Source organism: Anas platyrhynchos, chromosome Z (genome assembly GCF_047663525.1).
Source record: "Anas platyrhynchos isolate ZD024472 breed Pekin duck chromosome Z, IASCAAS_PekinDuck_T2T, whole genome shotgun sequence".
Lineage (NCBI taxonomy): Eukaryota > Metazoa > Chordata > Aves > Anseriformes > Anatidae > Anas > Anas platyrhynchos.
This window is the reverse complement of record NC_092621.1, coordinates 23,136,508-23,153,518: the sequence shown is the minus strand read 5'-3', so window position 1 is coordinate 23,153,518 and position 17,011 is coordinate 23,136,508. Positions and strand designations below refer to the sequence as shown.

At 35.3% G+C, this 17,011-nt stretch overlaps 1 protein-coding gene across 3 annotated transcripts in view; it reads right to left on the bottom strand.

The window, feature by feature from the left end:
- SREK1 (splicing regulatory glutamic acid and lysine rich protein 1) overlaps positions 1-17,011 on the bottom strand; it is a 39,134-nt gene that overhangs the window by 11,139 nt on the left and 10,984 nt on the right. The window contains exons 2-8 of one of the 3 annotated variants that reach the window (XM_072031667.1): positions 11,170-11,293; positions 10,765-10,880; positions 7,929-8,093; positions 6,641-6,819; positions 5,899-6,029; positions 4,316-4,430; positions 1,810-1,929 (exon numbers count right to left, since the gene is read on the bottom strand). In XM_072031667.1, the coding sequence (XP_071887768.1) occupies positions 1,810-1,929; positions 4,316-4,430; positions 5,899-6,029; positions 6,641-6,819; positions 7,929-8,093; positions 10,765-10,827 (773 nt within the window). In that variant the 5' untranslated portion in view covers positions 10,828-10,880; positions 11,170-11,293. Of the gene's footprint in view, positions 1-1,809; positions 1,930-4,315; positions 4,431-5,898; positions 6,030-6,640; positions 6,820-7,928; positions 8,094-10,764; positions 10,881-11,169; positions 15,737-17,011 lie in introns of all 3 variants that reach the window. The other 2 variants (XM_038169816.2, XM_027447137.3) reach the window with 2 other exon arrangements.

Here is a 17,011-nt window from a genome sequence, read left to right as displayed (position 1 = left end):
CTGCAGGAGGCAGCGAGAAGGCTGTGTAACATCAGGGAGGCCGAGAAGGAGCTAGATAGCTGCTTCCAAGTGCAGTGTTTGTTGGACCCACAGCAGAACAGCCAAAAAATCCCCCACCAGCACACACAGAAAGGAGGGATGCCAACAGTGTGGAAGAATGGAAGCCTGCAATGGCAAGGATCAGTAGGAGGAAAAGAGTACCCCTGAAGCCTGAGGTACCCTTACAGAATTGCTTCACTGCTCTGCAGACTGAAGAGGAAGGACCTGTTGTCATATTGCAACCACAAAAAGGTGACTGGGGATAGTTGTAGGTGAGACACCTCTTTTCTGAGAGGTGTGGAGGGAACTGGAATACATACAGCCAGGAGCAGGCTGAGACATATCAAAGGACTCCAGAATGACACAGGACACCTGGTTACCTGGGATATGGAGAAGGCTGAGGTACTCAGTGACTTTTTTGCCTCATTCTTCACCAGCAAGTGCTCTAGCCACATAGAAGGCAAAGGCAGGAACCAGGAGGATGAAGAACCACCTGCTGTAGAAGATCGCTTTCAAGATCATCTAAGGAACCTGAATGTACACAAGTCCACAGCACTTGAGATACACCCAAGAGTCCTGAGGGAACTGCCAGATGAAGTTGCTAAGGCTCTACCCATCCTGTTTGAAAAGTCATGGTAGTCCAGTGAATTTTCTAGCGATCGGAAAAGGGGAAACTTAACATCCATTTTTTAAAAAGGAAAAAAGGAAGACCCAGGGTACTACAGGCCGGTCAGTCTCACCTCTGTGCCCAGTAAGATTGTGGAGCATATCCTCCTGGAAACTATGATAAGGCACATAGAAATCAGAGGTGACTGGCAACATCCAACATGTCTTCACTAAGGGCAGTACATGCCTTACAAATTTGGTGGCCTTCTGCAACAGGGTTACAATGAGCCAGCAATGTGCACTTGCAGCCAGAAAGCTAATGATATTCTGGGCTGCATAAAAAGTAGTGTGGACACAAGACGATTCTCCTCCAGTACTCTGCTCTCATAAGACCCCACCTAGAGTACTGCCTTTATACTGAGGCCCCCAGCATAAGACAGACCTGTTTGAATGGGTGCACAAGAGGGCCACAAAAATGATCAGAGGGATGAAGCACCTCTCCTACAAAGACAGGCTGAGGGAGTTGGGGCTGTTCAACCTGGAGAAGAGAAGGCTCTGGGAAAACCTTACTGAGATCTTCTGGTACCTAAAGGGGGCCTACAGGAAAACTGGGAAGGGACCCTGTCAGGCAGTGGAGTGATAGGACAAGTGGGAGTGGCTTTAAACTACAAGAGGAGAGAGTTAGATTACATGATAGGAAAAAATTCTTTGCTGTGTGAGTGTCAAAGCACTGGCACAGGTTGCCCAGAGAAGTTCTGGATGCCCCATCCCTGGAAGTGTCAAAGGCCAAGCTGAATGGACCTTTGGGCAACCTGGTCTAGTGGAAGGTGTCACTGTCACAGTGGTTGGAATCAGATGATCTTTAAAGGTAATTTCTAACCCAAGTGATTGTATGATTCTACGTACATATAAACATAGAACTAATTTCTGTACTGAAGTTTAGATACCTCAGTATAAAAAATTTACTTTCTATACTTTTGCTTCATAGACAAACCCTACAAACAAGACAAAGCATTTAGACTTCATCCTTTACCATCACGTAAAACATTTGTTACATTTTAAAAACAAAACAAAACAAAAACACAAACACTTTGTACTGTATGCTAAGAAAAAGTGTACTTCTTTTTACAGTTTATATTACATTTCCTATGATTGTAAACTCACCGAGAACGAGATCGACTTCTTGACTTCCGCCTTTCTCTAGATCTAGACCGTTTTTTTAGGGGACTTCTGGATCTGCGTCTGTCCTTGTGTCTTGAGAGTGATCTGTTGCCAGACCTACTTCTATATGAATGATACCACAAGAAAAATACTTTAATATTGAAACTTCAAAAAAACAGGTCAACCAAAACAGGAAATAAATAAATAAATAAATAAAACAGAAATCTTGCCTAACTACAGGAAGTTATATAGCTACATCTCAGCAATACAGTACCTACCATCATTTTAGCAAACATGCTTTCCTTTGACACAATGCACCATTTAAGTAATATTCAAGTAACATTCATATTTTATTACAACCTCTATGAATATTCCAGAAAATGTAAATTCTTATCATATTAGGATAGCTTTTCTTAAAAAATCTCAGTGCATAAAATCTAAAATCAACTTGTAAAAGCCATTAGTTGCACTTTTCCTCTTCTCTAGGCACTTATTGCAGTCTTGGTCATCTGATTGGATCTCCAAATAAAAAAAATGAAACTCTCACTATCTGTGTTTCAGCATTTACTGAAGGTACCTTTTCAGCTGAAAGGACTTGTAAGTATGGATTTGAATCTCAAGAATTATCAAGAAAATGAATGAGCATTTGCTACGTGATATATAAGGAATACAAATAACGTGCAGACAGCCCAATAGAAATTCAATTCCAGTCTTCTGATAAAAATACATAGCGTAGTCTCAGATTTGATGACAAAAACAAGACATTTAAAAATCAATATACTTTTTTTTCCAAAACATTTATGATTTTTGGATGATTGTATTGTCTAGGAAGCTTAAAATAAAAGGCTGAATTGGAATGTTATGTTTCAAAAAACAATCACTGGATACTTTGCCTGAGAGGTTCATGTACCATGATGTTAAAGTTACCAAAGACAGAAACACTATATATATACTACTCAATAAATTCTGAAAAATATGAAGACAAAAAATACCAGCTCCACCTGTCTTCTTCAGCTCAAGACACACAGAATAAGATATACCAAGAGAAGAGAAGAGGCAGCTTCATACCATGTATCAGTGTAGAAATACAACTAATTACAGGATAAATTGATTGCAATTTAGATAAAATAAGCCCTTTATTAAAATTTGCATGATAAAGAAGAAAGGGATTTAGGTGGTTTATTAAACACAAAAACAGGAAAGTGGTACAGATAGATAATTCTTAGGAATAAATTTGCTTCGATGGATGATACTGACTTTTTTTTAGCATATACTCAAAACTTTAACAGTGGTAAGATTTTTAAAAAGAAAATTAACTATCAACTTGTTAACATGTTTAAAGCCTAGGTTTTCTGCAAGTGAAAAATGCAAATTTATCTTCTAGAACTCAGTTTGTTTTATGTAAATACAAAACAGCACAGAAATGGCTCAAATGGTACACAAAACGAAGACTCAATTACATCCTGACTGAGAGAAACAGCAGAGAAGCATGCAATAATGAAGTGACCAAATCATTGTTCTTGCATTAAAAAGTTACCCAATGGTTTGATGTCAGAGAATATGTGCTGCGGTGTCTTGCTTTTACAAAGCTGAAGCCTGCACTTAGATCATACTGCATTGTTAATATAAATGATGTGCTGTGCCCCTCTATCCAGCCCCTCTATCCTGTGTGTAAAAGATGTACACAAAAAATGTAAGAAAGGATGCAACACAAGTGTTTCTGCAACAGTGACAACACTCACCTTTCTAAAGTGTAAGCTATAAAACACACTTGAATGCTTTGGTTTTTGATACTTAATGTAACCAAATACCTTCAGACTGATTACATAAATACAAGAAATTGAAAAAATATGAACGATTTTAGAAAGCATATGCAAGTGTCACATAAAAATACTGTCTCATTCTTGGAAAAAATGTTAATGTACAAACTTTAACAGCGATCTAGAGATTTCATTTCCTCCTATATTTCAAAGCCTGTTTCAGAAATTAACAAATTTAGCAAAAGCAAACAAACTGAAGAATGAAAAACTACCCCTACCTTTTTCTTCTGGCTTGTCAAAGATTTAACTTTACAGTACAATAAATAGGAAAACTATTTTTATTAACTATGTGTTTAGAAGTTCGGGACAGCAATAACTTTCTACTAGCAAAACCAGCCACCTTGTCTGTTCAGGGTGTTAAAACTAAAACTAAATATTCCAGCCACAAAGCACAGGTAACTAATTGTTCATTTGTTTTTAAATACAGAAGACACAAAATGAAATAAGGTCATGCTACACTGCACAGAAAGTACCTTCCATTGTGTTTTAATTGAAAGTAATCTTGAAAACATTAGCATTTAAAGGGAAAGAGTATCTGTTCAGATAAAGATCCCAGTTACCCTTATCTGGTTAGTATAAACTACTAATCCCCTCTACACTGACATTTGTCTCATAATTAAGAAATCTCAGTAACCACCATCATTCAAGAAAAAACATATCACCTTAGTCCAAAACAAAAACATACCTACCTATGTTTTGAATGTGATCTTTTCCTTCTAGATCGGGATTTTGAGCTAGACCTGGATTCTGAACGAGAATGGGAACGAGATCGACCGCCTTTTCTTTCACTGCTCTTTCCAGACTCTGAGAGGAAAAAACCACTTTGCAGTGTAAGCTCAGAACATTTAAAGATCCCAGTTAACAATCTGGCACAAGTGGAATGTACCACATATAGTGCAAGGGGCCTACTCTTTGCACATCTTCCTTCTTTGCAAATATCCTTCAGAAACATCCAAGAAAGTCATTGCATATACTCGTTGAGTGCAGCCATCCTGCAGCAGTACACATAAACCAGATAATTATAAACAGCTAGCTCTATTAGGAAAGGGACTTATGTTGCTGCCACAATGCACAAGATTACAACATGTTCTCCTGTTGGTATATTATTAATAAAACTACTATTTTTTGTTTGTTTGTTTTTAATAACCTGAGAAGAATAGAGTAAATTAGAATAGAGGGTAAAAATTGGAAAAAAAAAAACATAAAATGATAAAGAATAAATAATAAAAAATAAAGTAGTTAATACTTTCAATACTTTTAGACATTTCAGCAACTGCACAAACATTGAAGTTTCATTCCTCATGCATTATTTTGGGGAGGAAGAGATGAAGAAAAGGGGCTGAGAAGTTTGATTCAAAAGCCACGAAGTCAGTGGTTAAGCCTATCAGCAATCTCAGCAAACTTTGGTTCAGCCTCTAAAAGAAACCACTTTACATAAAGGAAATATTACAGCTGTTTTAATTCCAACCCGAAAGAGAAACAGAAAAAAAACTCATCTCCCCCCAAAATCTCAATACTACCAGCTATAAGCCAAAATCTGAGATTGTTAATAAAATGTCTAAATCTCACAAATCAAAATGAAAAGGAGGAACTTACTCGGTAGTTGAACAATGAATTTTTTATGCTGTGCTTTGAATCATCAGCACTGAAATGTGCATCTAACCTCTCAGCCCATTAACATCTTCCCCCTTGACCTGACATTTCATTGTTAACAGGGATCAGTGAAATGATTTGGATGAAAAAAAGTTCATTACAATATACTAAGTTTCATCCCAGATTCATTCTCTGATCCCATTTGGTTTGAGAATGTACAGTCTTCAGCCAGCATGAAAAAAGAGCACAGGGAAAAAATTAATCTGCTAACAGTAAATAAATCATAATATTGGTGCTTTCACCAGAATGCTAGCTCCTCTGATCATGAAATCACAACACTAATGTGTGCTAGAAGAACAAAAAATATATAGTAACTTTATGTAAAAGTTCGTACGTACTTCAAATTTTAAAAGCACCAACTATTAATACTATTCACTTTAGCACTGTTTTCCTACCTTTGAAAACATGCAGTGAACATGTATGCAAAGATAAAAAATGATGGAAATAAAAAACAGTCAACTGCTCTGTTGCACGAAGACAATTTTGATTATTTTAATTTTCTTCCACAGATACTGCACAGCTCTGAGTAACCTTTTCCTGTGTCTCAAAGTGCTCTTAAAATCACGTACGGAGGTGCACGTAGAACATGTCTGTTACACAGTGAATATAATATGCCTACCTGGCTCAATAGCAGCAGATATAAAAGACTGGGCCTCCCTTACTCTCTTCATCACTTCTTCCAGTTCCTTGGCAGCAGCTTGTGGTGTCATTTCAGGAGGCTTCACTATTGCATTATTGGAGTGATTTATTCTAAATTAAGGAAAAATAAAACCTTTAACACACAAACAGTTGAAAACAGAAAATGAAACATAAGAAAGGAAAACATTTATACTTTAACATATGATTAAAAATTTCAAAGTTCAGTAAAACTGCAGATTTTTCATAGCATTTATCTATTGCCTAAATATCTGAGATGTGTATTTTATTCCCTTCTAATGTTACCACGTTTAAATAAATGAGACACAATGTTTCTGTTTTACTCTAAACAAACAGAGGTTCAAGTCTAGATATCTGTTCCTCTGGTTTAGATCAAACCTCAAAGTTAAAGCCTATTTTACACAGACTTCATATATAAAACTTTGGACAAAGGACTTTGCGGATTCTCTCCCTGTTATGGCTTCCATTGCCTCAATATTAAATGTAAATGTACTTTACTCTAGGCCGTTCACATTCATCTTAGAGGAAGTTACACCCAATCTTGAAAGTGGAGTTTACAAAAGTGTTCCAGTTACTGTTAACAACAGATCATTATATTGAAAAAAATATTCATCACAGTATATTCCTACAGATCAGAATCATGAATGCATGAGGATGCTATGAAATCTCTCATTCAATATTCGTACGGATAATTCATTTCTTACTTCAGTGGCCTGTCTCCAAACATAACTCCATTAAAGGCAAGAGCTCGAGGTACAGAATTCTGGTCTGCAAATTCCACAAAAGCAAACCGTGTTGGTTGAGTCTCATCACCCGCCATTCGCACAAATTTGACTTCTCCAACTTGCTTAAAGAATTCGAGCAACTGATCCGCTGTGGTAGTCTAGAAAAAGTCAAAGAGCTCGGCTGAAGTAAAATACATAATGAAAAAATTATGCAACATATCAGGTAACATAAAAACTACAGATTTTGCTAAGAAATTTCACCATTACTACACAGGTGACACAGGTTTGATACATTACACTATAGGATAGATATGCATTATTTTTTCTTCCACTAATCTGAAGAATAAAATACAGTTTAAAATAGTGCAACCACAAGTCCTGAAGTCTTACATTTAAGCTATAAATAAACTTGCACAGGATTTTGCACATTTCAGGCAACCCATTTGAAGTAACTGTTGAGGAATTTCCTTTTACACCTATGTCAAAGCTATTTCCGCTATTATGATTTTTGATCAGTTAAAAACAGCAGCAACAAAAAACAGAACATTACAAGGCTTTGGTTTTATTTTTTCTACTAGCTTCCCGCTTGTTTTATTTTATCACAATCAACGGTACTTTTATAATCTAGTAGCTACTTTGGCAATCAAATAACCCCCCAAAACAAATACTCATATTGCCATCAGTCAAAAACAAATCATATTTCAAATAAATAAATCAGTAACTGATGAAAAAAACAGATTTCTGACAGACCTAGCTTTTCTGTCATTGAAACTCAGAAATACTCAGGCTAATTTTGCAACTTTTACTAGGACAAATCATTAACCTTCTGCTATAGTTAATTTATTGTAATTCAGAAGGTGAATTCCTTGCTTAAGCACTGCACAGTACTATAAGCAGCTGCACAGTATTATAGAGGAACAGCTATCATGATCTCCTGGCTTCTAAGGAAATCACTCAATTAATACAACCCAGTTGGATCAACATGTATGATCTTATTTCTGTTGCTTGAATTCAGTCACACTGTTATTCCTCTGGCATCCTGCTAATCTGAATTACACAGTCTGGTGCAGGATCTGATCTGATTAGTGCAAGAGCATTCAAAATTTAAAATAATACTAGTAACCAAAAATGGCAAGATTTTTTTTTTCTTAAATTCCTACTGTCATCAGCTACAAAAAGCTCTTAAGACTACAATCCGTAAATTACAAATTTATATCTTATATTAGAGTTTCTCATTCAAAACAAACAAACAAACAAAAAAAGCTACCTGGGAATTCAAGTTTCCAACATATACTGTTCTCCTGATTTCATCAATTTTGGATGGGTCCACATTCCCCATTATTGGTGGCTGTGGTATTTCCCCAAGTGCTGTTATGTTAGGGTCCAGTGCTGCCGCTGGTATTGCTCCCAAAGTGCCAAGTGAAACACCAAGCTGAAAAACACAAAAACTTCAAGATCCCTATTCTTTTTTTTTTTTTTTTTTTTTTAAAGAATAAAAATCTACTCACAAGTAGTCTTGTACAGTTAAGATTTTCTGTGTGCTACTAGTTACCATCTTATTAAAGGCACCTGACCAGAGATCAATCAGAAAATACGGAGGCGTGAATTTCTAATGCTAGTAGTCAATCACATTGATAAGGATGTCTTTAAGCATTGCTATTACTACTGTTTTTTTTGCCACAGCAAGTATTACAGATGAGGAATCGCTGAGGACTGATCTAAGTTTGGTCATAAAGAATTTCACTTTGAAACTGCTGAGAACCAAGAAAGAAGAAGCATCAAGACAAAACATGCATTCAGAATGCCATGGCCACTGAAAATAGCCCATCAAACATGCACAAAGTTAATCGACTAACACCACAAACATCTTTGCTTCGCAGAAATCAACAAAATCTTAATCTTCCCCTGACTTATGAAGAAAATACACTACAATGTTTTGCAAGTAGTACTGCACCAAAAATGCCCTGTAGTTAATATCCAGACTTCAGAAGAAATTTTTTAGTGGTGTAATTTCCTGCACATTTTCATTCTTCAAGTACTTAAGACCAAGGAAGAGACAATCATGACTACTGAGCATTCAGGAAGTGTCATTTTGTTATTAAGTATGCTCATCTAATGAAGTATGAAACAAAACTTTTAATTTTTAAGTCCTACCTTACTAATAGAATGTGTGAGAAATCCTATCTGTATACACAATGCTATTATGCACGTACAAGAGCATCTCATGCTTGACTATTTTCTAGTTCATCCTGTGGATTCTGCTTGGTCACTTACAATTCCAACATCTAAAGAAAAGCCATTGATCATCACTATTAACAAATACAGAAAGTAAAAAAAAAAAAAAAAAAAAAGTTTTTAGGCATAACCTGTTCACCAAACAGCAACTTACTCCATTCACAAAAACAGCAAACTTACTGCTTCTGCTAAAATCTAAGGAAAAGAGAATAGTGGCATAATGACATGGTTAATTAATACTGTACGGGAGAAAAAGGGAAATTCCACGGATAACACCTCTGCATTCCATCTCCTTGAGTTGTCTACATTTATCCGGTGGAGCCCATCGGTCCAAGAAACCAACAGTTAGCAACCACTGATGCAGCAGTAGACCAAGCCCCAGAAATGCCACTTTGTAACTAACAATGAATTCTGGATTCATGGAATAAAATACTGAGTTTTTTTTAAATTTTTATTCACAGAACAAGATAAATTATTTGTATGATACTGAACATATGCATTACATTAACTCCTGGAGGATAAGGGGGGGCGTTTGCTATTTGCTGTCATCCTAACATCTGAACAGACTGGCAGAAATTTGTTAATAACAGATAATTTATTAAAGATGGTATAAAAACAGAGTCACTTCAGAAAGTTATTTTAGAAACAAATGTCTCTAAATCCTGCTATTAATTATGCTTAATTAGCAGCAATTAAGCAGTTGAACCACGAGTAAGCACACTTTTAATTTATGAAATGCCTAAACTATTACTTCATTTATCAGTGAGCATGGTATCACCTATCTTAATAGAAAAAAAAAAAGCAACATTCTTGTGAACTAAAAATGGATTTTCAAAGCCAAGCATTGCCTTTTATACAACAGTTGTAACTGGTGACCTTGCTCCCACTGTTTCTGAATAGAAGTTGTGCACTCTAAAACAGCTGCTGGACTAGAAGCTTTGAAAAGGGTGGAAACTTTTGTGTAGATTTATGAAATACTGCAGCAGAAAACAACACTGCATTTTCAAGCAAGGTTTTTATGGAAGGGATGAAAGAAGAAAGAAATTAGTTGATATTCACTTCTTCTAGGATGCTTGTAATTACCAGCTAAGGATATAAAAGTGGGAATAATGCTTCAGGTAATGGAGACAAATGAGAAATCATTATAAAAACAAGTAAGTCAGAATCTGCATGACACCCTTAACACACAAACGAAAAATCCAGGACAGTATCAGGAGATATCAGTAAGCACGCAGCTGCAACATGTTTGGAAGACTGTGGAATTTCATCTTCAAGTAACATAGGGGCGGTGACACTAAGCCCATTTTTTTCCGAAGTAGGCTTTGCTATTTCCAGAATTGTGTCTGAACAAGGCACAGCTGCCTGCTGATTTCAAGAAAAGCTTACAGGGGCAGATGGGAACTGTGCAGAAGTAGCAGCAGCTAGCTCCTGTGTTATTTCTAGTGAAAATATTGCTAGGCAAACAGTCAAAAGTCCTACCACTGAGCATCCCAATGCAACATTTCAGCATTATAAAGGTCTGTGCCAATTTAAATATTATGTTTTATATCATTTTTAGGAGGTGGATAGCATTGCCACTGGATCAAATTAATGGGTCTAAAAAGGGACAATTAACATGGACACAACCAAAACCAGTATTCACCCACTATTTTGAAAATTAAAAATCCAAAAGAAAAAAAAACAGGAAAGGTAGTGCACATGCATCTCGTGATCCACCCTCAAACAAAGGATCATAGCTAGATTCTCACTGATCTGACACAGAAGAGTATTAACATCCATGGATCAGATCATTCTTGTTCTCTGAATGCAGAAAAGGCTATTAGATATAGATGAAACCAGGAATCAAACAGCAACTGAATTTTACTTACTGTAGTCAAAGGTGTTGGTGTAGGTATAGGAAGTAACCCTGCACCAGGCATCAGGCTTGTCATGGTAGGAGCAGGTGCCAATAAAGAAAGGGCTTTGGCTTCATCTGGGATTTTACCTGAAGAAGCAAATGAAAGCATTATACAGAGTTCACACACTACACAGATGTTATTCTTTCTATGATTTTAAAATTACCCTTGCATTTAAAAAGGTAATAAATAAGAATGAATCTATCTACCAGATCCTTACAAAGAAACAAATAAGAACTTAAGTTTTTCCTTTTACCCTGCCCTACTAGGAAAAACAAAAGTGAGAAAAACTTCAAAGACTAGCAATCTCATTAATGGATTATTATTTTAAAAACTGAATATGTACACAATTATTTAACACTTTGAGCTATGGGTCACCTGTACTGGAAACTTAATGTTCATGAACCAAACGATATCAAGCATGGACGCTTTCCCAGGGCGGTGTTTTCGCGGTGATCGAAAGTTGTTTTACACATGACAACCGTTCGTGTTGGCTGCATCACTAATAGCACACAGAACATCAGATACAGAAAAGAAGAACATTTTTTAAAGTTTAATCCCCAGAAATGGCAAATAACCAAATCAGTAAAAGAAAAAAAAAAAGAAAAAACATGTATGTGCTAACTGAAATCTGTGCTTTTTTTCTCTCTGAAGCTACCTACTCTTGATGTAAAAATAAATAAAATAAAAACTACTGTGACTCGACACAATACACACTACAAGTAAAGCTGGGGGAAGGAAATGGGAGTGCAGAAAAATTTAGATTTGTACTGTCTTATATTCTAGGTCATCTCAGTTTATCTGAAACTTTGATAGATTAGCCATAAATTTACTGAGATTGAAGAAAATCATAAAAAAAAATCAACTAAGAAAGCCATATATTCCTAAAATACGCATTTTATATTATTTCAACCAGATTATCGTCTCCCTGTCATTATAACCATTTAAATATATCTAATCAAAGGTTAGATACCAAACATAGGTTTCATTTAAAGTTAGATACAATTAGACTGCTAAATCAACCCCAAAAATCTTCAAAAATTAAAAGATGCAATAGTTGAACAATTAAATGTGCCTATTAAATTTGAAATGCAAAGGGATTTTAACTGGTACAGACACTAAACAATCAAAAGAAAAACTACAGAATGCAGTTCTAATTATACTACACATCCAAGATTTATTCAAAATTGCTGGCATAACCATATATATGCTAAGCCACTGAGCCTTTTGGTACTACCATATGCGGTTTAATAAACCAAATGTTTTTATTTAAACTTTTTTAATAGCCAAGATAGCTACAAAAACTGTACTTTAATTAAAACTGTGTGTTTTTTAGCTATAAACCTCTAACTACAAGATTTGATAATGAAAATATTCTTATCAAAAATATTAGGTAAGTTTTTAAAACACTGTGCAGTTTTAGCTACATGAATTCCAATACACGCCGCAAGAATTATACTATTTAAAAAAAGACAAAAAAGGTACTGCAAAACAGTAATACAGATCTGCAACATGGACTGGGATACAACTGGATGTGACCAAAGGACAAAACAAATCTAATGAAAAATAATTTATATGCAGCACGTGTGGAATAGAAAAGATAAAGTAACAGTACCCATCTTTTTCTCATGCCTCTTATTTACATTTATTTTAAGTTTTGAGGCACCTTGCTCTTTAACATGTAACAAACCACTTGATTTTGCTATCTATAGGAAAAAAATAGGAAAATTATTAGCACTCAAGAATTAACTCTGCAGTCATGTCTTCCAAGGCTTTTTAGAAAACATGCATGAATCTGAGTAATCACCACAATGTTCAGCAGTCGTTTTGAAGTCAGGCATGCAAGGAGAGGTGTACCTGATCTGCTGTACCTGATCTGCCTGACTGCTCACAAGAATCATGTACTTTGGTGCATATCCTGCCTACGAGGTAGCTAACTAAACAGTCTTTTCAATATACAGTTCCAGCAACTGTGCATGCAAATTAGGCATACAATTATATACTAGTTTTTCTGAAAAATCAAAATACTTAAGTGTTTTCAGATGACTAATGAACCAGACCATTAACTATCAGACCTAATCCTGAACAGACAGCTTCTTACAATTAACTGGATACTCATGCAGGTTTCCACGTGATCAACACACATGGCTCAAGTAAACTTAGTAACAGAAAAGGCTCCTAAAATTGTGTGTCTGCATGCTACTTTTGATCCTTGGTCTGTAAGGTACATAAGCATATGCCTAATTTAAGTATGCACTTACATACAGCCAATTCAATATAGACAGGAACCGAGTTAGGCACACAATTAAACATACAGTGAGTTAAGTTCAGAAAGTTACTTAAATACAAGCCTAAACTTTAAGCATATGGGGCACCTTACTGAAATAATAGGAATTATTCATTTGCTCAAATCTTGCTTAAGGAATCAGCTGAGCGCTTTTCGGTTAAGTCAACTATTATAGCAGTTAAAAGAATGCAGAATATGCATATATTAATTGCAAATTAGCAGCATTAAGTCCAGACTACTTAGGGCTCTAAATAGTGTCATGTTTTGTTTCAGTAGAAAATCCAGTCGGCCAGTTCCATGCCACAAAGAAAGATCTGCTTGTTCATTTTATTATAGAAGGGTCTAACTCTAAAAACAGAACCCTGAAAATTTGCCTGTATTTTCAGAGACACTCTATTTTCACAGGTTCACCCTCCAGTTTTTAAGATCAGGTCAATTTTTTAAGTAATTCCATAGAAAATAGACTGGGACAGCAAAAGGAAAACCTTTCACATTTACTTTCCTGAACAAATGAGTATGTGAGACCAATTAAACTCGAGAATTAAAAACAGACTAAGTTTTTAGAGCTTTATCTCCCTAGGTTTATCAAATAATATAAGCCCACACAGATATACAACAAAACATGTGAGCTATGATACAGTAAATTAGGATACTTTAATAATTATTTAAGAATAACAGATTTGTTTTTTAAACTTGGGCTTAATGGAAACGAGGTAAAGATATTAATTTTCTAATAAGGGAAACAGACAAAATAAATGTCACGTATACCACATATTAATAATATTTCTTAGAAGCTTTTGATTGTTTAGCAAACTACAGATTCTGTGATCATTTACTTAATTATTCTTTGCTTTGTGATGGAATCTGGAAGCACATGTAGATTAGTTCTGCACTGACTAAAAATACCTTACGCTCCTTAGCAGATGTACTGTTGTCCTAAATATATGATTGGTTTTTTTGTATCAAAGTGCTTAAGAGTCCTAGCCAACTGAGTCCATACCAGAATCTACTTTGTTAAATGATGAACATAAGTATTTGTGTTAAGCAGGTAGTAATCATAGTATTTATATCTCCTTCCAAATGCTCAGAAGAAATTAACTTCCTGTTTTTCATACTTAAACTACATTCTTAATCCTCCCCTCAAAACTGCTTCAGCAATAAGTGAGTTTGTTTTAAAATATTTTCACATCTACTTTAAACGTAATTAGAGGTATTGTTATTTTCCTGCTATTTTAAGTCGGTGGCAAATGCACTCTTTAAAGTAAAGTAATTTCTGTGTGATCCAATCCATGATTGTTATTGGATTTAACAGCAGTGATTAAACAGATTAGAACTACTGGCAACAACCTCAACTGCCTCAGATAAATGAAACAAAGATTATGAGGCAAAGCTCTTCCCAGCTGCAACTCACAGCCTAGTGCATTACCGAAGTGAAACCAGCTGATCTCAATGCACTTAGCTGGGAAGAGAAATGCCTGAGGATGAAACATACCACCTGGCCCATCATTTCTGCTGCATGGGTTCCATTCCACAAGAAAGAAGAACATATCTAGAGATTATAAACTTCTCAGTCACTCCAGCATCAACTACCAGGGCTTGAGATAACCAAGATGACTTTTTTTTTTTTTTTTTAAAACTTCTTCACATAACCACCACTGGAGCATGTAAAAGTGCAATACATACACATACATACACACACACACGCATACAGAACTGATTCAGTCTTCACACAAATAACAATGTTAAAGACAATGTGCCTCATATAACACATTCCAATCTAAACCTCGGGCTGCATTTGTACTTATGAGTGGTATACAGTCTTTCTAATAATTGTAAAAACAAAAGGATGAAATTTTACTGCCACTGACCTCACTGGAGCAAGATTTCATCAGAAGCAAGTATTTCATGACATTCAATATCCATGAAATCGCAATTTCAGAAATAATTATATATTAAACTCTTTATACTAGACATAAATAGAAAGCCTTCTTTTAAACAGACCATGCAACCTAAAATGAAAACTACTCTGCTGAGAAGTGGGGCAAATAGCAGAGAAAGATCATGACTGTATTTTGCAAAGTTAATGTGTCCAGGAAGTTTTAAGTGTTCTTTTCCAAGGTGAACTCATAAAATATAACGTATGAAAGAATGTATCTTAAAACTATGTTTCACTATTCCAGCCTTCTGACACAAAATGCTCATCTGTTGAATTTAGATGCTTACATGTATTCAAAACCAAATTTATCCGTAATTCACAGCATAAAAATCAGTTAGTCATACTCTGTGTATACCATCCACCATTCATAAGCAGCTTCAGGTCAACTTCAAAATGAAGCACTGCGAACCCTTTACAAAACACCGTTTTTACAGAACTGAAGTACCAGTTCACAAGTACAAGGGAAAGAGATTTAACAAAACAAAACAAAAAGGGACAAAATAAAATAAAAATAAATTAAAAAAATAATAAAGAAAAAGAAAAAAAACAAAGGAAAGAAAGCAAAATAAAATAAAAACAGAGACAGGGCGTCCATCTTCAGCAGGCCAGACTTCGATCTCATTTCCCCCATGAAGGTTTCACTTGACGGCAGGTTTAGTGGCATGGCAAACAATGCCTAACTCAGGCAAGTGTAACAGGTCTGCCTTGGCCAGTCTAGTCATCTAATAATGCACAAATATCACACAGAGAAAACATACAAAACCAAATTAATAGTCAAAATCCATCTACCAGATAATGTGGACATAAAATTTAGAATGATTAGGGTGGCATCTTTGTTATCTTTCAACCTTTGTGTTTTCAAAGGATAACATTTAAAGAAAAACCTACCCATACACACAGAAGAAAATGACATTTTAACAGCTTGATAATGTTACTTCATTCACAATTACATTTTCAGTTAAATTGTTTATTAAATGACACAAAATTAACATTGTTTTCATTGTATAGTGATCCCCACCTCATATTTCCTTGATTTACCACTGTTTAAATGCACTCTAAATTTCAGATTTTATCATGGTTTTTAAAACCAAGTTTTCAAAGTTGCATTTTTACCTCTCCTCTATGTTCAATTCGACGCATGAAACATTTCATTACTGGCACCACTGGCCACCAATATAAGTTAATCTTCCAGTAAAGTATAGCCATTGCTACTTTTAAAGTTTGTGATACACTCAACTGACTCCATTAACAATGCGTTATATGATACACAGGTGATTCAAAAACGTTGTACTGTGATCTCCAAAGCCATGCTTATTCCACGCAATATACTCTTTAGGAAGTTAAACTTATATGAATTCACATCTTTACAAACTAAAATGTGTGACTCTGTTAGAAAATTACATGGAAACAGTATTCTGACATTAAAAAAAAAAAATGTCCTCACAACCCAATCACTTGTTCAGCTAATTATGCATGAAACTGGGTGGTTCAGAATGACCTAGAACAGTGACAATTTATCTGTAATGCATTTTCTTAGAGATGTCTAATAAGTCAGCTGCAAATTGGGTGGGGACAAGGTTTCTCAGAACTTCGATTTTATTCTCCTTCCACTCACTGTCTACTGTCAAAGAGACACAGGAAAATGTAGCTTTACCTGCCTGTTGCCATACCACGTCAGGCAGTGATCTCATCATAAGAAAAACACCAGGAAGTGTTGTTCATTCATTAGGCGGCAATCTTCCCTCTCTGGCAGTACTGAACCAGTGTTAAGGTCGTTTGGATGAAACATAAAGCTAAGATCCTGCATAATTTATAGTCAATTATTTAGGGGCAGTTTTTCAGTTGTCAGGGCTCTCATCAGATATATTTTGCCTACCCAAATCTTCAAGTTGATACAACAATATCCTCTTCATGGTTTAAGAATAAGTTCAAAGAATAAATTAAAAAAAAAAAAAAGCTCTTTTGTTTTAAGAGTTACTAAAAATCTAGGCTTCACA